Source organism: Mytilus californianus, unplaced genomic scaffold (genome assembly GCF_021869535.1).
Source record: "Mytilus californianus isolate M0D057914Y unplaced genomic scaffold, xbMytCali1.0.p SCAF_9, whole genome shotgun sequence".
NCBI classification, from domain to species: Eukaryota; Metazoa; Mollusca; class Bivalvia; order Mytilida; family Mytilidae; genus Mytilus; species Mytilus californianus.
The window spans coordinates 86,035,646-86,061,774 of record NW_026262745.1 but is presented as its reverse complement, the minus strand read 5'-3'; the positions used below and the strand labels follow the sequence as shown (position 1 = coordinate 86,061,774).

The following is a 26,129-nucleotide window of genomic DNA, read 5'->3' as shown; positions in this document are numbered from 1 at the left end:
AAACCTAAATTGACAAAAAATCATTGTTTTCGGTGGTTTTTATCTCTTTTGATCGATAGGTGTGAAAACTTGATTCAAATTCTTTAAAAAAATTGAAGGAGCGCGACTATTATGGTATATTATACATTGATAGTACAGGTGCATTGTTAATACTAATTTAATTTTTTTTAAAGTCTTTCGTATCTTAAGATATATAGAATCGAACGCATGTTAAAGTGAAGATGTAAATTTCCTCTGACCACTACAAGCATCGCCATACATCATTTCATCCGGTAGAGTGTATGAATTCCCGGTGTTTCACTTTCATCTATGTCTAATTCATTTTTCTCACAAACTACAAAAACGTTTAATATGAGTACCATTCACAAACCTTCATCGATACTTTGCAAAACCCAAATGCTATTTCCAATAATTTGGAGAACCTTAACATCAAAACGTTCCGCACTAAAACAGCTATTGCCGTTTATGGTCGACGAAACTTTGGAAAAATGTTCAAATAGATGAAAATAAATGTTAAAAGATGTAACATAATCGGAATGTTCGCCATCTTATTATTTTAACACGAGACCCAAATACATCAGTTTTTAGACAGCACTAAATAGTTATCTAACAGCAGGTTCAAAAAATTTACCACATGAAATAAAAATTTCAAAAGTTAAATCGTGCGTAAATTAAGCTCTCGAAAAAAACTTGTTTATTCAGCCGATACTGAGTCTATTTTTTTTATAGTAAGTTCCCTAAAAACATAATGGAAAATAACATGCTTGTTGAACTGAATGCAAAATCAAAAAGAAGAAATTTTTTTTATTTGCATTGCTTTATAAAACAAAACTTAGCGAAATGTTACAATTTCTGCAATAACATGTAGAGATCCAGATGGTACGTTAAAAAGAAATAAAGTTGTATGAAATATTCATACTATTCAGGCATTTCCTGAATCAGTCAGAATTGATGAATACAGCAATTGTTCTATGCTCCCAGACCATTTACCATATTTGTATGATAAAGTCACTCCTAAAATGGCTGAAAGTAAAACACTTAATCTCAGAAAACTTGAGATTAAATATCAAAATATTTATTGTTGTCTAGATGGGAAATTTGACTTACCGATTCACCACAAAATATCATTGATACTGGGAGTACAAAACTTGCTAAGATACCTCCTAGAAGGGTACCACTCAACCAAAGATAAAATATTTGAGCAACAGTTAGAAATAAATATTACGTTATGATGTAATTGAACTCAGTAGTATACAATTCTCTTTAAAAATAGACTTAACATGGCGTTTCTTGCGTTTCTTTGTTGATTTTAAAACTACATACTTTAAGGGATTCCTACCCTTTGCTAAGAATTATTTCTACCCTTGAAACCTAGGGGATGACAAGTGGTTTAGCACAATTGATTTTGCTTTGGGATATTGGCAAGACCTAGATGAAAAGGTTAGACATTAAACTAACGTTTCATGTTATAAAGTACAGGAGTGTAATAGTATATGTCAAATCATGCCCTTCTGATTGTGCTATTTGCTTAGTTGTTTGGAACGATTGAAGGATGTTTATAAAGAATTATCTAGTAAGAAATATGTATAAGTGTTACCGTGATGATTTTGTCATTAATGGACCATCTTTTGAAACGGCTTTAGAAAATTGATGCATAATAATCGATCGATTTAGAAAGGTATTGAACACAAATACAAGTAATGCTTTTTTATGCAGCATCGGGTGTTAAAATAAGGACATTTAGTAAGCGATAAAAGGAACGCTTGTGTCTCAGCGAAATATGAAACAGTTCGTGATTAGCATTACCCTAAAAATGTCAATGAAACCCGTTAGTTCAAAGACTAAGCTAAATAATATAAGAGGTGTTCTTCTCGATTTTTCGAAAGTAGCATCCCCGCTGACAAAATTGACTAAATGGGTTTGAAATTCAAATGGGATAGAGTATATCAGAATAAATTTGAAATATTGAGAGAAAAGCTCATTTCTGCACCCATTCTAAATTACCCGATATTTAAATGAAGGTCGATATATGATAGACAGTGGTCATGCAATTGGCGCAGTACTTTCTCAAGTTTAGGAGGGTGATAAAAATGTGATTGTTTATGCTATTCGGATGCAAAGTGAAACCGAATAGAATCATTCTACAACATGTAGATAACATTTGTCAGTTATTACTTTTGTCAAATATGTTCGCCATAATCTGTTCGGTCAGATATTCAAAATTCGCATATATCATTCTTTTCTTATTTGACTGAAGAGGTTGCAACACACGAGGGTAGGGTTTTTTGATGGGTTTCTGTATCGGACATTTATAATTACTAATTTGAATATAGGAAAGGTACCTAGTATAAAAATCCTTAATTATCTTGTATTTTGGTAATTTCTGTGCCAGTCTGCCTTGGAATCAGACAATGTTGAAAACATGACAAACACAGTTTACATTTATCAAAGTTCAAAATTAATAATGTGCACAAGTATAACAATGGTTTTCTTTGCCTGTTCTGGTATTTCAATATATATTTGGTTGAAATGCACTAGAAATAAACAATAAAGGAGAGTCATCTCCGTAAAATACTTCCAATCCAACATTCATCAGGAGATTTTTCGAAATTGCCAGACACGTACGAACAATCCTTTTAAAGATAGAATGAGATTTACGTTGAGATGTTTTTAAAATCTTCTAAATGTCATGATTCTAACAAAGACTGACACTTAATCACTTATATTTCCCAACTGAATAGTTAAATTGCATTTGGTAATATTTTGGTATATAGAGACTTTCGAGATGCACTTCTCTCGATTTTTCAATCTGGTTTCTTCAGAGATCCGACCAATTATAATTTCTAAATCGAGGAATTATTGCCTCCATGCAAGTTTTGTTTTGTTCAACTGGACATTTGACTTTTATAAGGTGAATCTTTGGATATTTCGTGATATTTGATGGATCAACACATTTAATTCTTCCTTACCTACATTTCACAATGTTACCTAATATATTTTATATTTATAATGTATCTTTTGTCCCTCTCTTATATTGTATATAAGTACTTAAATACTTTTCATTTTTTACAAATAAGAAGTAAAACATTTTCCTTAGGCATGAAATAAAATAGAACATATAGTTTTGCGTCATATTCATTATTTTGTGATTCTTAGTTTTCTTGCTATTTTATATGAAGAATCAAATTGTGTTTGATATGACCATTTGTTCATATTTAAATATTTAAAATTGCTTGACTTTTGTTGAATTTTTGTACCAACAAGAGTAAAATACTCAGAATCAAAACAACAAGAGCTAATCTACACCCTGTTTATATGGTTAAGTTTATGAATATGTTATCCTTTAGTCTTTTGTCAATCTTCTAGGTGTTGTCTGACAGTAATTTTTAGCTGCTTTTGTGATGATTTGATGTTCTACAATTTTAGGTCTTAAATAGCTAGATTCGCTGTCCTTTTAACAAACACTTTGAATTAGATGAGAATCTGACGGCCGCTGAAAAATGAAAAATAGTTTCTGATACCAACAAAATAAAACCGATCCAATTTTTATAATAAAAAGAAACAGGAAGCTAGCTCCGGTTAAACACACTTGCAATCGAAAGTAAAGACATATCCAATTAAAGAGCCATAGCAAGTTTAAGAATTGATTAATTATCATTACAGCGTCTATATGAAATGTATCTAATTCATATAAACATGGCATTGCTGAGAAGTAAATATAATTAATGATAATATTCTCAACCTTTGTTTTGTTATTATTCAATCCTGCCAAGGGGCAAATAACATAGAAGAAACAGACTGTCCTTCCTTATGTATATTTCGTCACAAATATAGTTAATACGACAATATTATATTGCACTAAATCAATCTTTGACAACTTTAGATACACATAAACCTGGAGTTACAAATGAATTTAATCAGAAATATTGGACTGGATATGTTGATTTAATTATGTTTTCCAAGAAATCAATATAAATAGGGTCAATATTAAAACCAAAACAAAAACTTTATTTTTGTATTTTCACGTGTGATGTTATCTAAAAAATATAACTTAATATACGCCCTTCAAGTCAGTATTTTACAGAAGTCTGTTCAATATCCATTATTTATCTAAATCTGTTAACAAGAAAAATGCAAATAAAGTAATAAATATTTTAAAAGATTTTTTTCTCATACATATATATAACTTCTATTCGTATATACCCTAAGTATGCCTGCTTAGATTGTGTATCTCGGCCCCTATAGTCCCATGAGCATTGAAATAAGCATTATACGTTGTCCATATAGAATGGTTGGGAGAACTAAGTACATGTACGGAGAAAATCGAGCGTTTTTTTTTATTTCAACTACATTCTCGGAGAGTTCGTATTAAAAACAAAGTTAACAATTGGGTTTTGTGTGAACACAAATCTGGCAGGGTTTCTCTCATCAAGTAGTAAGGCCAATAATAAGATACTAGTATACTGTTTTACTTTGAGTAAATGTGAATATGAAATCGTCTCCTAGTAAAAATATGGACTGGAAATCCAAAACCCGGGGTAAAGAAAGGAGTGGCAAGTGAAAATAACACTAATACATTTTCTGCGTCCGATGTGCTTTTTGTTTTTACATGATAAACGATATAAATATTTCATATTTACGTCAACCAAAAGCTACAGCTAGCATATAAAATAAAACAACGAGGCAATACATCATTTGTTCTTTCTAGATTCTCCATTACACATTGCCTGCAAATTAGGAAACCAAGAGGCTTTGTCCTTCCTTCTTCTTTACGGCTTCCTCGTTAATATTGTCAACCAGTCGAACCAGACGCCATTATGGGTAGCCCTATTAAAGGAACATCACTCTTTATCTGAAATATTTCTAGCAAATATTGAAATTGGTGTAAATACTTACGTGAAGAAATCAGTAAAGGGAACAAGGTAAGTTCATCATTGTATCATTTTCGAAACGCCAATTCTCTTGCAACAATATTGGGAGATTTTTAGTTTCAGTTGTCGTTTTGCTGCATTTCTGGTTCAAAACATCTTTTTGCATCATATTTCCATAAAGTTGGATGCAACTAACCATTTACCTCGCTACGAGGTTATTGCAGGTTTAGCGAGGATGGCCGAGTAGTCACGGTTACAATTCTAGGTACTGACATTGTTAATCATCTTAATAACGTGCTATAGTGTTCTTTTTATTAGCCTTTGGATATTTTTAAATTTTTGTGTTAAGTTCTTTTTTGGTAATATACTTTTGACGTGGCTCGGTAGTTATACATCACACCCTTGTGTTATTATGCTATGGACTTTTTTGTATTATTGTCTTTAAATTTTGCTTGTGTACTTTGTCTTTAGGGAGTCTTTGTGCCATTTTTTTTCTTAATTGTTGAAATAGTTATTTGTTTTTATAGTGATTTGGATTAAAACACAATGTTGACTGCTGTACCACAATTTTTGACATTTTTACCTATTATGTCTAATAGTATGCTCACACATTGTTGTCAATATAAAGGAATTCTATATAATGTCATACAAGTGAGAGGTTTAACTGTCATATCAACACAAAAAACGGACTTCAACAATAGACAAGACTTTAAACCATAAATTTTCCTAAACAAAATCGCCCCGAATCTTATAAAGAATAAAGATGACACATAACTTAACAAAGACTATCAAAGATTTTACATCAAATACCAAACCTTTCGAGGGACACATAACCATTTAGATGTAAAAGCTACATCTACTTGTAATGTTCTTGACTTTGTGAAAACATAGGAAAATGTGGATGAGGTTTTTTATTTTTTAGCATTCAACCTTCTCTTTGTTTTCACCGGTCGTAGCAAATGCGTTTTTTGTCACCTTTTAAATGACTAGGATTGCCAGTTATTTCTTTGGACAATCAATTAGTGCAAATCCTCGTGTTTCTTTCCCAATCTTTATGAGTTTGCAGATTTTTATTTTGTCACAACAAAACTTTTCTCAAACAACCAATCGGATGAGGAGAAACACTTGCTCTTAATATCATTATCGTTCTAAACATGCATAAAATATTTGCCACTGGAAGTTAAGCAATCAACAATCAATCAATATCAGAACTTGCATTAAAATTAATTTCACACCAGGTCATGTTAAAAATGTGAAAATGAGTATAACTTTATCACTCGAGAGTACCCGAAGAACATAACTTCATTATTTCTACAGGGAAACCCAGAATATAACTATTTTACTTCAGGCAGCCATACTTGACGACATGAAATCGGTTATTGCAATTTACCATCACAATCCAGATACAAATGTACGAACGTTGAAGATGCTATAGGGTATGTTGCAAAGTGTTAACGGTTAAAATGAATCATTATTTACACAGGCGACAATGGTAGCCTTTTGGGGTTCTGCATTTCCACTATAAACGATCCGTTGACAAAAACCGTCAAATTCTGAATTTTCAACCCCTTTGGGTGTGAACATTACTGCAAAACACATATGGTGCCGCAGCTTTTTTATAGAAAAATGGATTTTTAAGAGATCTCTATGGTACCGGAATTTTCGAAATATCATCACAGAGAGTTTCCTCCAAATTTCTCGTTATTTCTTCCCCAAAAGCCAACACTCATTTCTCAATATTTCATTTTTTTTTTCTTATTAACAGGGCAGCAGAATATTCATGTACTTCTACCTATTATCTTGGATACAAAAACTAGGTGGCATCAGTCATCTTTAATTAATTCCTTTAATGTAATAGAACTGAACATGCAGGTGGTCTACATCTTATTATTTGTTTATTATTATTTTTTATAATGTGTGCTTTTGAAGTTTTTGATTCGCTTTTTAAGAAATCGCGCGGTCTTACCATCTTCTTACCATCTTCTTACCTTTTGATATTAAAATGGTACTTATGTTTCCTTTCGTTTTGGAGTTGGTTTTATATTATGAACCATCAAAACAGAAACGACGGTATTATTTAGCTTAATTGCGTTTTACTTTGTTAAAGTTATTCACAGTTTTTAGCTCACCTGGCCTAAAAGTCCAAGTGAGCTTTTCTTATCACTTGGCGTCCGTCGTCGTCATTGTCTGTCGTCGTTAACTTTTACAAAAATCTTCTCCTCTGAAACTACTGGCCCAAATTGAACCAAACTTGACCACAATCATCATTGGGGTATCTATTTTAAAAATTTGCCCGATGACTCCGCCTGCCAACCAAGATGGCTGACATGGCTAAAAATAGAACATAGGGGTAAAATGCAAGTTTTGTCTATTATTTATAAAAAGAGAAAATCTGACAGGGGCAAAAATGTTCAGAATGATGAGCCCTTCTAATTGTCCATATACGTCAAAACTATCAGACGACTTCTTATAGGAGTTATTTCCCTTAAATGACAAATTTTACCATTTTTGTTCATGTTTGCCTATAATCTTGAAAACTATAATAGATAGAGTGAAACTTTAAATTGCAAAAATGAACAGCATGTCAAGTTCTTCAAATAATACAATTGAGAATGGAAATGGGGAATATGTCAAAGAGACAACAACCCGACCAAAGAGCAGATAACAGCCGAAGGCCACCAATGGGTCTTCAACGCAGCGAGAAAATCTCGCACCTGGAGTTGGTCCTGAGCTGGCCCCTAAATAAAATTGTGTACTTGTACAGTGAAAATGGACGTCACACTAAACTCCAAAACATATAAAGGAACTAAAATTAAAAAAACATACAAGACTAACAAAGGCCAGAGGCTCCTGACTTGGGATAGGCGCAAAAATGCGGCGGGGTTAAACATGTTTTGTATGATCTCAATCCTCCCCCTATACCTCTAGCCAATGTAGAATAAAGAAACACATAGCAATACGCACAGTAAAACTCAGTTTAAAAGAAGTCTGCACTGTTAAAATCGTCAGTTGACTTTTCATTAGATTTATAGCCCTTTGATGACGATTTTTACCAATTTTTTTACATTCTGCCTTATATTTAAAAAATTATTATAGATAGATAGAAACTTGAATAAACAAAAATAATCAGCAAGACAAGATCTATATTTAAGATTTTTATGGAGGAAATCGTTCAACGACTCCTTAATGAAATTATTGCCCTTTAAAAGATTAAAGATTTTTACAAATTTTTTTTGCGTTTTGCCTTATATGTTAAAAATTATAATAGATAAATAGGCACTTAAATCACAAAAATGATCAAAACAAGGCAAGTTCTACTAACAAGTTAAATTTTGCCGATATAGTTAGTAGACTGTCACCTTTTGTTGGAGTGATTGCCCTTAAATTCGGATTTTTTTTACTCTCTTTTGTGTTTTGTGCAAAAATTAAAGAAGAAAAAGGGACACTAAACAGACTAAATGACCATCAATACAAGATCAACAAAAGAGAGATTTTTGTCATGAATTATGTTCTCGTCTGCAATGTTGGAAAGTGTCCTTTGTTGAATATGCACAAAGACCAAGGTGAACGACACAGGCTCTTTAGAGCCTCTAGTTCTATTAAGAGTTGATTTGAGCTTAGCATATTGTCTATATTTAAAGTCCTGATGTTCACCTCTATAATTTTTTTGGTTTTGTTTAGTTATTTTTTTTTCTTTTTATATATATCGTTCTGCTTGCGATTGCAATTTCCTAACCTTCTTTATTTATTTATTTTTTTTTTCGATATTTTTTTTAATCCTCATTTTATGTTAAGCGTAGTTGGTTGGTTAAATTTCACAAAAGACAAAGATGAATCTTAGACGATTAGACTTTCTGTTTGAGGTCGCTCTCAACCACTTTAGATAACACCATTTGGGTTATGAGCATTAATGGTGAAGCTAATTACAAAAGCACGTGCACTGAAATAGGCAAATATTACACAACTTTATATGTACGTAGATAAATATCTTAGTTATCATTTAACGTTTGTTTTAAATACTATTCTTTTCTAAGGAGAACGGCTTTGCATTATACAAGTTGTAACGGAAGAACAGATGGCGTGCGCACCTTACTGCATTATGGAGCCGATATAAATAAACTCAGCAAAGATTTAGAATCTCCTTTGTACCTAGCATGCCAAACGGGCCATGCTGAGGTTGCAAAACTTTTACTTGAATCAGGTAAGAATATTTTATTTAGAGCTAATTTTCTAATACTTGTAGATTAAGACTTTGGTTGGCTTGCTTGCTTTGTTTGTATTAACGTTTGCTCAAGCATAAGGAAATTAGCTCTAAAGGAAAAAAAACCTTGGGGAAGAGTAATTAGATAATCGTCATTGGGACATGTTTAAATCATAACTACTACTATATGTAACTATAGGGTAGATGTCACATTAAAACCTGTCATTGATCAGCAGGAACCCTATGTACCAATTTCAAAATATCAATTGTCACTTTGTAAAAAGTTTAGCAAACAACCGTTTCAATTTTTATATTTTTATATTTATTCGAGCGTCACTGATGAGTCTTGTGTAGACAAAACGTCTGGGGTACAATTTTTTTTTATTTTTCATTGGAATAAATTATAAGCTGATATTAAAAAAATCGTCAACGGGTTATTAACTACATGTACATCAAACATTTGTGTTGATCAGCATATAATGTAAGAATTGAAATGAAAAAGTGTCTTAATAAAAGAGGGGCGAAAGATACCAGAGGGACAGTCAAACTCATAGATCGAAAATAAACTGACAACGCTATGGCTAAAAAATAAAAAGACAAACAGACAAATATTAGTACACAAGACACAACATAGAAAACTAATGTCTAAGCAACACGAACCCCACCAAAAACTGGGGGTGATTTAAGGTGCTTCGGAATGGTAAGCAGATCCTGCTCCACATGTGGCACCCGTCGTGTTGCTTATGTTATTACAAATCCGGTAAGTAGTCTAATTCGGTAGGTCACATTCGTGAAAAGGGGAGGGTATTGTAGTTACGACATAAGGAACATATCCGATATCATCTGTGAAACGGTTATTCCATAACGGTCAACCAACTCGTGATGGCGTCCGTAAAATTTACGAAGGGATGACCTCAACTTCACCTTTTGGAACTCTTGGTTTAATAGCTTCCTTGTGAGCAGCAATCTTCTATCAAGGAAATCATGATAGGAAATACAAGCCCGGTAATATCGTATCAATTGGGAGATATATAAATGGAAAGTTCACAATTGGGAAGCTGAAATCATCTCTTTTGTCGTAAAGTTTTGTTTTCAACCGACCCTCATTGTCAATTTCTAGATGTAAGTCAAGATATGAGGCAGACTTAACTGTATCTGTTGTATCCTTTATCTCAAGTTCGAGGAGATAGATGCGTTCAACATAGTCACCAAATTTTGAATTATTTAATGAGAGAACATCATCTATATAGCGGAAAGCAAAGTTAAAGGATATTGCTAACTTCTTATCTTTCTTCCTAAGAAGTTCCTGTATGAAGTCAGCCTCGTAATAATAAAGAAACAAGTCGGCAAGAAGAGGGGCACAATAGGTTCCCATTGGAATACCGACAGTCTGTTGAAAAACACGTCCTCCAAACGTAACAAATATATTGTCAATCAAGAAGTTAAGCATCTTGATAATGTCAGTTTCAGAGAATTTTTTGTTTGAATCAGAGTGATTCTTTACACAGTAGGATTTATCCCTCCTCAAGACAAGATACTTGTATCTACGTTCGCCATTTTTTTTTATGAAACAACGCAATACCAACTCTTTCAATTTGTCTTTTAGTTTGGAATGGGGAATACTTGTGTAAAGTGTAGAAAAGTCAAGTGTTTTAATACTATTGCAAGATGAGAGAGTCTTAAATGTATGTACTCTAAAAGATCTTTGGAATTTTTTTGTATCCACATCTGATTCACGCCATCTCTAGAATAGGCAGTTTCACAATAACTTTGAAGCCCGGCTTTGATTGCTGATAAAATAGATGTTAATAATTTAGAAAGAGGTTTCGTGGAGCACTTGGAAGACCCAGCAATATAACAATACAGTGATGGAAGATCCAGTTCTTCATCTTTGGTTGAAATTCCAATGGAACATAGAACAGATCTATGATTATCCAGGATTTCCTCTTTGGTAAGTGTCGTGAGGGCATATGTTGAGTTTCCAAGTGAATTGTCAATACCTAATTCATTTATCAAGCAGTTTATGTAATGAAATTTACACACAAAAATGATGTTGTTTGTGGCTTTATCTGCGGGGACAACAACATATTTGTCACGGAGGTAGGACAAGTGTTTTGCAACATTTGGGTCTTTAAAGATTGACGTAGCATGGGTATTGATAGACCCATTTAGTTTCTTAATTCTGATTTGTATCAACGACCTTACAGCCTTAATCCATTCGGAAAGAGTATCTACGTCTTCTTTCTCGTGTTTAGCCCATTGCCTGGCATAATCCTCGACCGAATCCATTGTCATTGTATCTGTATTGAAGGTCATTACAACATAAAAGAAAGTGGAAAGTTCACGACCTTGCAAACATTTTTTTAAACATAATTGTTTTCTAAAATATTTGTATTTTTCATGAGCGGTTGTCAATAAGACAGAAAAACGAAATAAAAACATTTTACAGCTAACGTGTCCGAAATGTTCACTGTTAAGTGCGATTGAAAGCCGTCACACGGACATCGTGTCATTTATAATTTCACACGGTGCCGACATAAACCTATCACTGCCAAATGACAGAAGACCCTTGCATATCGCCTGTAGTGCGGGGACATTAGAAACAGTGAAGGTCATTTTAAAGTCAGGTGGGGATATTAATATCAAAGATTCACTAGGACAGACTCCACTTTACTATTGTTTAAGAAATGGGATGTTTCAAATTGATGAATATTTAGAAGTTTTAAGAGAAGGAAACAAAATTTTTGGAACATCTTTTAAAGTGTGGTACAATCGTCAACGGTAAGGATGTTCATGGATTATCTCCCTTATATTATGGAATGAGGACACGTCGGCATATCGCAACTTTCATTTTGTTGAAATATGGTTGCAAAATAGACCGGAAATATTACGAGGAAACAGCATGGCTTATAAATGAAACATATAATTATGAATTCACAAATTTATTCTTCTTGTATATCTTAATTAAACATGAACTAAAATTTAGAAATGTACTACCGTTGAATATAAAAAGATCGGACATCATAACTGGAATCAACACAAATGGTTTCATATTTGAGGAGCTCAGGAAACCAGCATCATTGAAAGATCAGACCCGAATTACTATACGAAATACAATACACGCCATCACAGGAAAATAGTTTGAATCGAATATCAACGGCCTTCTTTTACCAACGACACTTAAAGCTTTCCTTATGTATTGTGAAATTGATCCAATGTTATATATCAAAAACGAAATTCCTGTGAACATGTGATGCTATAATCTAATCTATAATCAATCTATTGAATATAAGATTATTCTTTAATGTTGGATTTCGTTAAAGATCTTTCAAAGAAAAGTTGATAAGCATGCACGACGGTTTATGGCTTTAACTCTTTACTTTAATACATGTTGCATTAGCTGACAACATTGTAGGTCATACCTTTTTCAAACCAAACATACCTTAAATGTGGTTATCCTTTTTGTCTCCTTTTCATTATTATATTGAATGCAATAATATTTCGTGATATTTAAAAAAATATATAAAACGAAATAGAGTCAATCGATAAACAATCGTGTTTGCCGTTGATTGTCTTACCAATAACATATAATAATGAAATTGGACAACTGATTTTCGTGGGGTTTTTTTTCTTTTTTTTTGGGGGGGGGGGGGGGGGGGGGGTTACCTAAGTCCCGTACTTCGAAAAGTAGGGGAAATAAACAATATAGAAAAAGGGAGCAAACCCTATTACATGACCGATAAAGAGAATTAGGATGAACAGTCTAAAAAGAAATAACACGAGTAAAGATCAATTAAAGTTATGTTAAACTAAAATTGTAATACCTAACTTCTGCATTTGTTGTTATGTCATGGTCTATACGAGACGATTAGTTGATATGGAAACGTCGTCCAGTATCAGCTGACAGTTTTTGGTCAAGGTAGTTTACCAAGAAGTTATGGTCACATTACTTAACACCTAGTAAACATTTTCATTATGATGCAAATAAAGATTTGGCTCAGCTTTCGTGATTCACCGAACAGGGGAATACGATAGTGTGAGTGTGTAATTGTGTCCTATGGACATGTATTCATGTTTGCTTTGTGCAGTGGATATAAAAATAAGAAGATGTGGTATAATTGCTAATGAGACAACTCTCCACCAGAGACCAAATTGCATAGAAGTTAACAGCTATAGGTTACCAATTTTCTTTTCATACAAAAAGAAAACAAAAATAAATGTCGTAATATAAGACATTGAAATAATATCCTAAACCAAACTGACTAACAGTGAAATCATTTATAGTGAAGCCAGACATCCTCATTAGCGATGTGTTTCTTTACGCTAATATAATTGCATTTGTTTGAATATAAAAAAAGTTTGACCTTAGAACAAATGTCAAAATTCCAAAACATGAACCACAGATAAGTTTGGTGCGTCATCTTACATGTCTAATAATACAAAATTACATTTACATAACAATATTATACAAATTATAAAGTTAATTCATCATTATTATACAGAGCCGTCAGGAAAACCTTTCAACAAACATATCACAAGTAATCACATGCCTTTAGTCAGTATTATTTACAAGAAGAAACACAAACAAATTGAATGCATTTGATACACAAGTTGTAATAACGGATAAAGTCTTTCATTAGTTTCTTTGCAATTTTCGTCACTTGGCAACTTATCATATTACTTTTGTTGTTAGACTTCTATAATAATTTTAAAACTTGTTTAAAATTAAACGCCTTCCCTGCGGTCTAGACAATTGTCTAAATAGTTTTATTTTGATGGAAAACATCGCTTAATTATTGTAGATTTTTTTCTCAATTTTACCGTTTTTTATAAACGTTTAATTACTAAAAGAGAACAGAAAACACTATTTTCCCCCATTCAAACACGTATAATTTAACTAGGTCTTTTCATTTTCACTCTTAGACATTAACTTTTTATTTCATTGATAAATAACAAAACATCAACCCTGTAGAACGCCAACTAGTTATGCAAAGTGCATATCAAAAGTTCAATTAATTTCTTATATCCTGCTATCACTGATTCAAAATACTATTTTTTCTTCTTATCTTGAAATCACCAGCACCATATTAAAGTGTACATTTTTTTTTAAATACTATTCTTTTTCCTAGAATGATTATTTCATGCGGATTCGGGAATATCAATTTACATGAACCTCTTTTTGAATTTGGTACGTTCTAGGGTTATAACTAAAGAGAAAAGACAGGATATGGGGTGTCCATTCATGACAGAAATTCTTTGCACAGCAAAAAAACACAAAAAGCTGTTCTTCATCTCAAAATCACAGTGAGGCCTTCAACAGTCAGATTTGAATTAAATATTGTCAAATTGTCGGATGTCTAATGTATCTTGGGTATCAGGGACGGTTTGATTTTTGGTTAATAGTTTGACAATTGTGTATGTGTCTTTCTGCTCTATATTTTTTGGTCTAATTCATTATTCTAGCATTCACAAGCCTGATGCATTGTGATTACGCTTTTTCTGATTAATCTTTCTGATCAAACCTTTAGAGACTGTAACTATAATTTGTATACAACTTTTAAAAACGGAAAAGATAATTTTCATAAAGTACCAAATTGCATATAATTGGTAGTAATAAAATCTGAATATACCAAATATGTCACGGCTAATTCCTACTACAGTAGATTGTTGAATTTGATAGCTCTCCCGTTGCCCTGTTGCACAGAAATTTGCAAAGTGTTCGCAGTTATTAAAAAGCAAATTGTAGGTTTTCATAAAGTCTAGATGAGAGCCATGATGACAAATGAAATGCGCCATTTTCTGAACTTCATAATTCGACAAAGCTGTTTTTCCGTGATCTATCTTATACAATGATTTATTATCAAAACGCTTTTCAATTTCTTTGATCGATGCCTTCCCCGTTAATTTTAATTCATTCTTATTAGACGGTGCTGATTGTTCGTATACTGTGTATTTGCCCTCTTCAGGAAGTACTTCCCCGACTATAGCGTGATGATCATATAAATGTGACTTCTCACTGATCCTTCTTTCATACACGATATGATCTCCAGGTTTTAATTGCAAAATGTTGTCTACTTTAATTTTTTTAACTTCTTGCTATAAATGAAACAATATAATAGTTAAACGTGTATCTTCATTTTCATATACTGTTTATATTCTTGTTACTTTGTTTTTAATTTTCTATGTAGTATTTTTTATTGGTTGTTTGAACGGCATCGTTTTGAAGTCTTTTTTTTTCATAGCGTTGTCATTTTTACTTAGACTTATTATTTTTGAATTTCTCTTTGGTATCTATCGAATTTTGTATAGAATAATGTTAATAATTTTAATCATTTCATTCTTTATCATCATCTCTGTAATGGTTATTATCTTTGTAGCAATATCTCTTATTACATTTAAATTGTATTGTATCCTTGCAATATATTATGAGTGTTCCTCTTTACTGTCTGAATAGTTGTTTTGCAGAGGAAAATGATTAATTTTGCTAACCTTTTATTTGATTTTTGGCCATAAAACTCCTCATGTATTCAGATATCTATACATTATTGGCTTTCAAAAGTACGGTTTGCGCGTTCCTGATAAAGATTAATTCAGAAAAGCGATTCGGACGCAGGAACTTATAAAGTGTTTTTTTCGTATACTTAGATAAGTATGCAGTCAGCTTTAAGCAGTATTAAGTTGCTACGTTTCTTTAATTTTATGTACAAAAATTAAAATATACATCCTTTGATTTAGAATTAGTATTGCATTCTTAGCTTCATAAAGATCAAACTTCTGGTATTACTTGTTTCTTATTTGCTTCTAAATTTTGTTGTCAACTTCAGAATTTCGTTTTTAATACTAGATAAGTATAATAAGAGTAGAATAGTTTAATATACGTACCGTTTTTTCGAAAAGTAATGGCAGGACGACATTTCCTAAATCTCTGGAATAACCGCTTTCTTCAAATAAAAGAAAACAAACCTACCTCAATTTAATAAATTATTTTTATACATTTGATATGCAAGGTTATTATTTTTGTTACACATATGAAAAAATTAGGCCTACTAAGTAGTCGGTACTTAATTTGTCGACGCATCTGGTGTGGCTCCTTTTAGGGTTTTGAGTTTTTTTTGGGGATTTGTCCTTTACGTAATTTGTATATTCTGAATGAAATTATTGTCTCCTCTTATATACATGTTAGTAATTAAATATTAACAGACACGCTGTTCAACAACACATTATCATTTAGATAATCAACTGAATTTCAAAACATGCGAGACTGGTTGCGCAGACAGGTAAATAATCTTAGCGTCTCCTACTATGCATGCATCACCGGCCATATGAATCCACATTCAGCCATAGGAATAGGACAAAATCGGTTTATTTAATACAGTTCAGAAGACTATTCTGTTATCTTAACGAGTAATCAAAACACAAGAAATCGTTTGCATATTTAATGTGGAAGTCCAGAATATTCATCTATTCTAACATTTAATAAACAAATAAAAATTATATGTATAAAACGATGACAATTTGAAAGAATGGGTAACACCGCATCGTACAAACGGCGCAAGTTTATTAATAGTCCCAAATAAATTTGCAAACAGAATAAACTTTCAATTTTCCATAATGCCTACTCATTTTTAGCTCACCTGGCCCAAAGGGCCAAGTGATCTTCTCTCATCACTTGGCGTCCGTCGTCCGTCGTTAACTTTTACAAAAATCTTCTCTGAAACTACTGGGCCAAAGTAAATCAAAATGTATATTTTGGCTTATATCTCTGAAATCAAAGCATTTAGAGCAAATCAGATTGGATAAAATTGTTCATCAGGTCAAGATATGTCTGCCCTGAAATTTTCAGACAAATCAGACAAACCGTTGTTAGGTTGCTGCCCCTGAATTGGCTTTTTTAAGAAAATTTGCAGTTTTTGGTTATTATCTTGAATATTATTATTGATAGAGATAAACTGTAAACAGCAATAATATTCAGCAAAGTAGGATCTACAAATAAGTCCCTTACGGAGTTATAACCTTTTATAGTCAATTTTAAACAATTTTTTGAAATTTTTTGTAATCTTTTACAAAAATCTTCTCCTCTGAAACTACTGAGACAAATTTAACCAAATTTGTCCACAATCATCATTAGGGTATTTAGTTTAAAAAATATGTCTGATGACCCTGCCTACCAAAAATGTAAAATCACAAAAAAACTGAACTCCGAGGAAAATTAAAAAAAAAAGTCCCTAATCAAATGGCAAAATCAAAAGCTCAAACACATCGAACGAATGGATAACAACTGTCATATTCCTGACTTGGTACAGGCAATTTCTTAAGAAGGAAATGGTGGAATAAACCTGGTTTTACAGCTAGCTAAACCTCTCACTTGTATGACAGTCGCATCAAATTCCATTATATTGACAACGGTGCGTGAACAAAACAAACAGACACAATAGGTAAAAATGTCAAACATAGGGGTACAGCAGTCAACATTTTTTTATCATCTTGATCACATTAAAAACAAACAAATGTAACAAAGAAGCACAAAAAGGCATACATCAAATTTAACATCCTCATTTTGCTGTTTTATTATACGATTTTATTTATCTATGTAAAATCCACCCATAAAGGATGGAAGGTTTTAAGTACTGGCGTAGAATCGCGTGTTTGACGTCACACAGGGAGATATTAAATAATTTTGTCGTTCAAAGTACCAACCAACATGGCCGACGTGGCTAAAGATAGGACATAGGGGTAAAATGCAAGTTTTGTTTAATATTTGTTGAACCATTATAAATAGAGAAAATCTGAACGAGCAAAAATGTTCAGAATAATGAGCTTTTCCAATTGTCCATATTCTTCAAAACTGTTAGACAAATTCTTATAGGAGTTATTGCCCATAAATGACAAATTTTACCATTTTTTTTTTCATTTTTGTCTATTATCACGAAAACTATGATATTTAGAGAGAAACATTTTTTCCGTTATGCTTATATGATTTAAATTATAATAGATAAATTAACAATTTAAATCACAAAAATGATCAGCAAGTCAAATTTTGCCGATATAGTTAGTAGACTGCCACTCTTCATAGGAGTGATTGCCCTTAAATGAGGATTTTTTTTTACCCTCTTTTGTGTTTTGAGCACAAATTAAAGAAGATAGAGAGAAACTAAACAGACTAAAAGATCAATAATACAAGATTAACAAAATAGAGATTTTTGTCATGAAGTCTATTCTCGTCTACAATGTTGGAGAGTGGCCTTTGTTTGATATGCACATAGACCAAGGTGAGCGACACAGGCTCTTTAGAGCCTCTAGTTTAGACATCCGAACAGTCTAAATGTTCAACAGGGAACAGCAAAATGGGGTTGACAAATAGCTATCCGCATACAAACAAATGTAAGATGACCCTCTGAACCTTTTTATGCTTTTCGTATACGCAGATTTTTAATATTAAACAGGCCTTCTTTGTAAAACGTCATCGGTGTCTGCGCAAAGAAAAATGATTAGCCTGGTTTTTTTCAAAGAATGTCTCATTTGTTTTCTAAAACGTTCCTCGGAAAGTACCATAGATAAATATTCAGTGCCTACTTCAAAAATAATACTAGATTCAAGATGCTGAGGCTGAAGCTGTGTATCTTTTTATTTTACTTTATTTCCCTGTTATTTGTCTTCGTGCTGTTATATTTCTTTCGGTCGTGTGACTTTGTCTCGGGTTAACGCCTGTACTCATCAGTCACGAACATGGCAGTTCTTTTTCACTTGTTCCGTTTGATTGTGTTTGTTTTTGGGGACTTCCACTTTTTTTAATCTGTCCATGAGTTCAGTGTTTGTGTTATATTTGATTGTTATAGATTGAAGCACATATACAAGTTGGTGAAGTTAATAAAGAAATAACAGGAATATCAATATACGATTGCTTAGGCCACGCAAATTTAATCCTATGTTCGATGTACCTGCCCGCCCGTTCGTTAAGAAAAAAATATTTTTAAATATTCCCGCTTCCTGCATCCGGAAAAGTAATCGTGTCAATTTCCCGCGCCGTTTTTGTTTTATGTAAACATTAAAAAATAGGTAAAAAAGCGAACGGCAGAGCGTTTAGGCAACGTCAAATTGCGACTCTTTAAACTGTTTCGAGCATTAACACAAATTTCTCATCAATGTCAAGGACGATTATTCACCAAATCATGCCGATTATTTATTTGAATTAAGGACGTAGAAAGAGAAGAAGTGTTGCATTCAACTGCAATATTGTTTTACATTAGTCATTTTGGGGGCCTTATAGCTTGCTGTTCGGTGAGAGCCAAGGCTCTGTGTTGAATGCCGTATTTTGACCTATTATTGTTTACTTTAAACAGGTTGAGAACAAACTCTATATATGGGGTTTATACCTGTATAGAGAAGATGTATAGAGGGATAAGACTTCGATAGTGGTAAATACATTGTGACTTGGATGGAGAGCTATCTCATTCGACAACGAACAGCACGAACCCCTAAAAACTGGGGTGAACTCAGACGTTCGGAAAGGATGAGCAGTTCCTGCTACTAACAAGAAACCCGCCATGTTGCTAGTTATAAGTCATGTCCGAGGAAGGAGGAAAGACATCAATGTAGATTATTTAAGGCAGTTGAAGTAATTATTCAAATATTCAGTTCAAGATCTGATGTCCTCAGAAAGTAACAGTTATACAAGAAGTCATTAATATGTTGCAATTAAAAGTGGCATTTTGGTGAACAGGAAAAAACCAATTCAGCAGTTGATAAATTAAAGAAATGTGAAAGTACAAGTGGTAAATCAAGTTCCATACCATCTTGTTTTGATCAATATTGTCAGAACCTATGATTTTATCTTTACAAAAAAAAATATAATCGCTCGCCTTTACTTTTTAAGCTTCGCACCAAAAATTGGCAAATTAATTATTTTTTTATTAAAATTTTCAAACCGCTCGCTCGCCCTAATTTCTGCGGTGGAAAAATCTATAGAAAAAGAAATTAAATTGGTGTGGCCTAAAAGGTTTTGAAGGGAAAAAATCTAAAATTAAGAATTACCTTTTGTAATTACTTGTGTTTCACATACATTTGAGTAACATTTAATTTCGGTGCCGTGGCCTGTCCAACATAAATGGGGGAAAATATTTCATATAATATCATCGATTAGCTTATTAAATTATACATTGTATTTACACATGTTAAAATAATTGTTTCAGTTTATCTAAATTCATTATACCAATGAAAGGTAACATCTTTTTCGAAGTAACGTTTTTGATATGAATAATTGGTTCTCTTTGGTCATAATTTGTTTGTAAACGTTTAGGATATATGTTTTTTAACCTTCTGGTCCCAAACGTATTTCGAAAGGTTCTTTTTAGAAACCCGTTTCATAATCAATGACATCACATGTATATTTGTAGTAAAATATCAGCATTCAGTAAACTTTGTTCAAAAAGACTATTGTTCTGGATATATTCATTCGACTATTGTGTTGATTTTTAATGCACCAAGCAGTGTCTCAGAAAATCTAGTAAAAGATATGTAAATTAATATTTATTTGAAATAATAACACATGAGTTTCTTCCATGTTTTACAGTTTTAATGCATGCCTGATTTTGTTTTTCTTCTTCAATGTTTAATTTCTTGTACTGTGTACTGTGAAATGTTTAGCCCATTATATTGGTTTTCTTTTCAATTGTTTTATTCTTAACACACAAAATGGCTTATACAAATTTGATGTACGGTAAAATTTTCTGATGTTATACAAAATCAGTTTGTATCAGAAAAGAACAATTATCTTTTTCTTTAAAAACTAACACTTTTGATGTTTTCCTTACCCCTCATGTAGGATGCGATTGGACTAATGCGTAAATTAAATCTGTAAGCATTCGGTAATAATAACAAATTGTATCGGATAGAAATAGTAAGTGTTGTACAATTGTTAATTAAGATATCCTTAAATGTTACCATGTCAAAGTTTGTACAAACGATTAATCTTATACAACTGGAACTATGGCACAAAATATTTATATTATCTCACTTCTGCTTCATGCATTGCCTTACTTCTAGAAATTGAAAATGAAGGTCGGTTGAGATTAAAACTTTACAACAGAATGAATGATTTCAACTTTCTAATTGTGTGAACTTTCTATTTCCATTTTCCAAGATGCAAAGAAGGCTTAAATATGGAGTATATATTTCAAGTTGTTACGATATTTCAAAGCTTGTAATTGCTATTACGAAATTCTTAATATATATATGTAGAGTTGCTGTTTACAATGAAGTTTTTGACGAAGGATTTATGGGTGCTGAATTTGAAGTCATCCTTTCGAAAGTTTTACGAACGCCGTCTTGAGTTGGTCGACCGTTTTTGAATGTATGTGTCACAGATGGCCAAACATATGTTCAAATTGTCGTAAATGCAAACCCTTCCTCTTTTCCTCCTAAATTGTGACGTCACCAAATGAATATTTACAATTAAAAAAGCAACACAACGGATGCCACTAGTGGTGCAGCATATGCTTACGCTTCCGGAGCACCTAAGATCACCTTATTTTATGATTGAGTTCATGTTGTTCAGTCTTTAGTTTTCTATGTAGTGTTTTTGTCGTCTTCTTTTTTTTTTTTTGCATTTCGTTTTCCTAGACGCAACGAAAAGGTAGGAGGTTGTAAATTGTAGGAAAGCTTTCAAATTATAATATTTTTCATTAATACCTTTAGTTTCATCCGTTAAAATATGACCGTTTATTTCATTTTGTTTTTCGACGTGCGTAGCAATCATGTATACTAGAAAGGCTGATAGTCCAATCATTCCGTCTTTGAATGTCAATTTTCCTAAATCTAAAAGATCGTTTTCCTTAAAGTTCCGATTCATCAACTTTTTAGCATAACTGACATATCCGTAGCACATTAAATTGAATGCACTTATTAATGCATCAACACATATTCCTCCTATGATACCTCCTGCAACAGGTCCTGCAACAATGTCTGTAATTGATTCTGGAGGATCAGTTAGAGCTCTTCCCAAAACTCCAAAACATGTCACTCCTGTATTGTGGGTTGCACGCATAAATGCTTTGACAGCTTGTTTCCTCTGGCCTCGATAATAATATATCATAGATCTGACGTGACCAACAATTGGAACTCCATCTACAAATCTAAATCATACCACATCCCCTTATTTGTATTTATTTTTACATTGTTTTAGGAATTAGAAAGGCTCATGTATATGTAAAATGTATTTGGTATGATATAGTTTTCTTTTAATTGCGTCATGCGCGTTAAAGAAAATAAAACACGCTTACTGAATTAGAACGTGATTATAGTGCTTTTCGTATATTTCATAAGAAAGGTTAAACACCAATGTTAAGAGCTATAAAACATGCAGGATTGTTGGTTCATTCATTTAACTAAAGTTGTGCTGAACCCATTTGAAAAGAATGATTCTAGAAAGATATTAAAGATCTAACACATGCATTTAAAAACAGTTTATATCATATTTGAACCTTCAAAATTTATAAAAAGAGAGGCGAACGCTATCAAAGAGACGTTAAACCTCATTAGTCGACAACGAACCGCTAATGTCTTGGTAAACAATAAAATCTGAGCAACATGAACCCCATTGACATCTAGGGTGATTGCAAGTGCTCCGGAAGGGTCGACAGACCCTGTTTCACATGCAACACCCGTCGTGTTCCTCCAAAAAAACGTTAAAATCTTGGACTTTCGGTTTTGCCAGAATATATCATGTATATAGAGAGACTCAGAAGACCGAAATTATTCCAGTTTTATAAATTATTCTGTATTGTATTATTACGGATAAAAACTTAATTATTGGTTTGGTCCTTGTGGGTTGTACTTTGTAATTACAGCTATTTCACAAACCACGCCTATTTTGGGGGGATATATAGTATTCATAGATAAATTGTGTTGTTTACGTACTGGTTTCCAGATATGATCTTTATGTTTCATCTCATAGAGACATCACTTGGGAATGTTACCAGTATAAATAAAAAAAATATAGCGGCAACCTTGAATTCTTAGGGAGACCAAGAATGAAGGTAGGGGTAGTTCAGAATTTAAGTACAGGTTAAAACTCTTAGAAGTTCGGGGCATATAAATGTTGAAAATATGCCGCACAGCCCTATATTTTGACCTTTGAATAAAATTGTAGTGCATATGAGCTTTTCATTCTAGGATATAATTTGTTTTCGAAACTTCACAGTAAAAGTGGTACATTTTTAGCCGTAAAAGGAGTTCCTATGGGAAATTGCATTGTCTATATTTACAGAAATGCAAACTATACTTATCAATTGAGCTGTTACGTTATATAAGAATTATGAAATGATGCAGAACCTTATTACGACGTATGTAGTCAGAGTGAGACAAACTAAAGAGAGATTCTTTTAGAGATGTGTGCCCGTAAAATGTGTGCTATTCTTCAATTTTTTTTAATCGTTTTATACTTACATCATAAGATTCGTTGTTGTGGACATTTCAATTAACCGGAGTAATCACAATGTCGAATATGTTGTAAACGGATCATGTTGACAAAAGTAATGAAACAACTTTCGTTTTTGTCTAATATCCATAAAATAAAACAACTTTTAACTCTCAACCTTCATTGTGTAGATAATGAGTGAAAGACAATGTTATTAAGGTTACTAAGTGGCAGTTTCTTTATCAATTACTAAATACAATCTAAAATGTTGATTATCCAATGTACGTTATGTAAATATTCATGAGAACACTATATATGTGTACTACACATTTAAATGGAAAACATGAATAAAAAGGTAGCATTCATGTGCCAGTTTATGTATCGTTAATCGATGAAAAATCAAATATGAATTTATTGTACGTTTTAAAAGAGTGTTAACAACTAAAATATAAATTATCTTAAAGTAGTGGTTTATATTTTTTAAGTTTAATTTACACTGCATGACTAAAATTTAAAAAAACAATACAACAGTCTTACACTACTGTAACTCTTTTTGCCATATTTTCTTTCATTTACCAAGATATTTAAAGATATCATATTTACATGATTTATGCATGTATTAAAATCTTGCCAAAACGCAAAACTCAAAATTGAAATTCGATTTTAAAATACAATCTGTTAAATTATATTTCTTACCGTAATTTAAGTGTTGATTTGTTTCAAAACTTGATTTTCGTACATAGTATCTGTTAGTAAAAAAAATAAATAGCTAGCAATATACACATTTTGCGAATAAACTTTTGAATCAACATTCCAAAAATACAACACCTTTGCAGCTAATTATATTCAATAGCAACATATCACTGCTCAGACTACCCTTTTTTGTTTTATTCCTATACGTTATGTCAGAGGTTGTCTTTATTTTATTTTATTTATTTTCGCGGTTTATATAAAAAAAAAAGAAGATATGGTATGATTGCCAATGAGACAATTCTCCACAAGAGACCAAATGACACAGAAATTAAAAACTATAGATCACCGTACAGCCTTCAACAATGAGCAAAGCTCATACCGCACAGTCAGCTATAAAAGGCCCCGAAATGACAATGTAAAATAATTCGAACGAGAAAACTAACGGCCTAATTTATGTACAAAAAATGAACGAAAAACAAATATATGACACATAAACAAACCAATTTCACGAACTTTTTTTAATTGTTTGTCAATTATACAAAGTAGACGTTTCAATGATTTTTTGGGGGTTTTTCCAAGAATACAAAGTACAAATTTAACAGATATATTCGTTTTTAATGGCCATTCACATATTTAGATTTTAACTTGTTCATTCCAGCCTTTTAATCGAATTAGTTCAAAAATTAAAAAATTGAACGAATACACAATATCATTATTCTTTTAGATCTGCAATCTAATATTGACATTCTACAGTATGCAGTTTTTAAAAGAGATTAGTCTACCTTTAAGCTTGAAAAATGTATAATTAGTCATAAGCATATTGACCTCGGTTTTTTTTTTTTTTTTTTTTTTGTTGAAACTGTTTTAATTGTGGCAATGATAGTTTACTGATGTTCAAAGCTCACAAACCGATAAAAAAGACAGAGTAACAAAGAGTTACAAAAATACTGAACTCCAAGACAAATTCAAAAAGGGGAAGTCCATAAAAACTGACAAAATCAAACATAAGGCAACAAACAAAACATAACAAAGAGCGAAACCGCGAGCATCTCCTGCTATGCATGTATCATAGTATGACCTAATGACGACAAATCATACGTCAATCTCATTCAATTGAATATGGTGAATTCGAAATGAGAAATTGGATAGTTGTGATATGGATGAGAAGCGATGACACCAGGTACCCTACTTCATCATACTTTTTTTTTAGTATACTGTGGATTCATTTATTTTCGTGGGTACCAATTTTCGTGGATTAAGGAAAACTTGCATGTTCGTGGATATTTAATTTCGTGGTTTTGACAAAACCTGCATACATGCCTACAGAAAATTTGTCATTCGTTGAACATTTAATTTCGTGGTTCACCTGTACCCACGAAATCCACGAAAATTGGTATCCAACGAATAATAATGAATTCACAGTACCATATAACAGACATAGTGTCATTATTATTGTAATTTAATCGAACGAGTTAACAAATTACCTGTGTAAGATGACGTAATGGAAAATAAACCTGCATAGTCTAATATATATCACTCAATAAATCAAGTAGGGATTGGGTTTAAAAGTTAAATTAAATACATCGTCTACAAAAGTTAAGTGAACGCTTAAAGAAATGTTATTGCAATATTTTTCGACACTACTTCTACTTTCCCTGTAAGGTTTTGTAATACATAACTATTTCATTGTTCATTCCTTGACGTTCACGTGAGCTTTGTCGTCAAACAGCTATTTTTTATATGTGATAGGTCACATCTTTTACAATACGCCATTTTGGATTATGAAATTTTAACACTGCAACGTCGCCAATATTATGGAGATAGCTATCAGAAACGTCCGGACTTTTGATATCAACCACTAAGGTATACGACCATTCAGACATACTTATATAACATTCAGGTAATTTTTTATGCTAAACAGAAGATAATTGAATTGGAATCATGTTCAATC

At 32.3% G+C, this 26,129-nt stretch overlaps 1 protein-coding gene across 2 annotated transcripts; it reads right to left on the bottom strand.

Annotated features, from left to right (window-relative positions):
* Nucleotides 1–11,998: 11,998 nt before the first annotated feature.
* On the bottom strand, nucleotides 11,999–23,787 carry LOC127714125 (uncharacterized). 2 transcript variants are annotated; one of them, XM_052220097.1, is made up of 5 exons: nucleotides 23,515–23,787; nucleotides 21,760–22,202; nucleotides 20,104–20,163; nucleotides 15,955–16,013; nucleotides 11,999–15,168 (listed from the first exon to the last, which is right to left on the bottom strand). In XM_052220097.1, the coding sequence occupies exons 1-5, from the start codon at nucleotides 23,538–23,540 to the stop codon at nucleotides 14,539–14,541; spliced, it is 1,218 nt and encodes a 405-aa protein (XP_052076057.1). In that variant the 5' UTR covers nucleotides 23,541–23,787; the 3' UTR covers nucleotides 11,999–14,538. The 2 variants fall into 2 exon arrangements, 1 of the variants encoding a protein (XP_052076057.1); XR_007987568.1 differs by lacking the exon at nucleotides 21,760–22,202.
* Between the last annotated feature and the right edge of the window lie 2,342 nt (nucleotides 23,788–26,129).

What these genes read in the sequence shown, in the direction of transcription:
- LOC127714125 (XM_052220097.1), bottom strand. Translation starts at nt 23,540, where the DNA reads ATGTCCACAACAACGAATCTTATGAT. An exon ending in ACAACAACGAATCTTATGAT is followed by an intron (nt 22,203 to 23,514) that starts GTAAGTATAAAA and finishes GGTATGATTTAG; the next exon opens with ATTTGTAGATGGAGTTCCAA. An exon ending in CATTACTTTTCGAAAAAACG is followed by an intron (nt 15,169 to 15,954) that starts GTACGTATATTA and finishes TTTCATTTATAG; the next exon opens with CAAGAAGTTAAAAAAATTAA.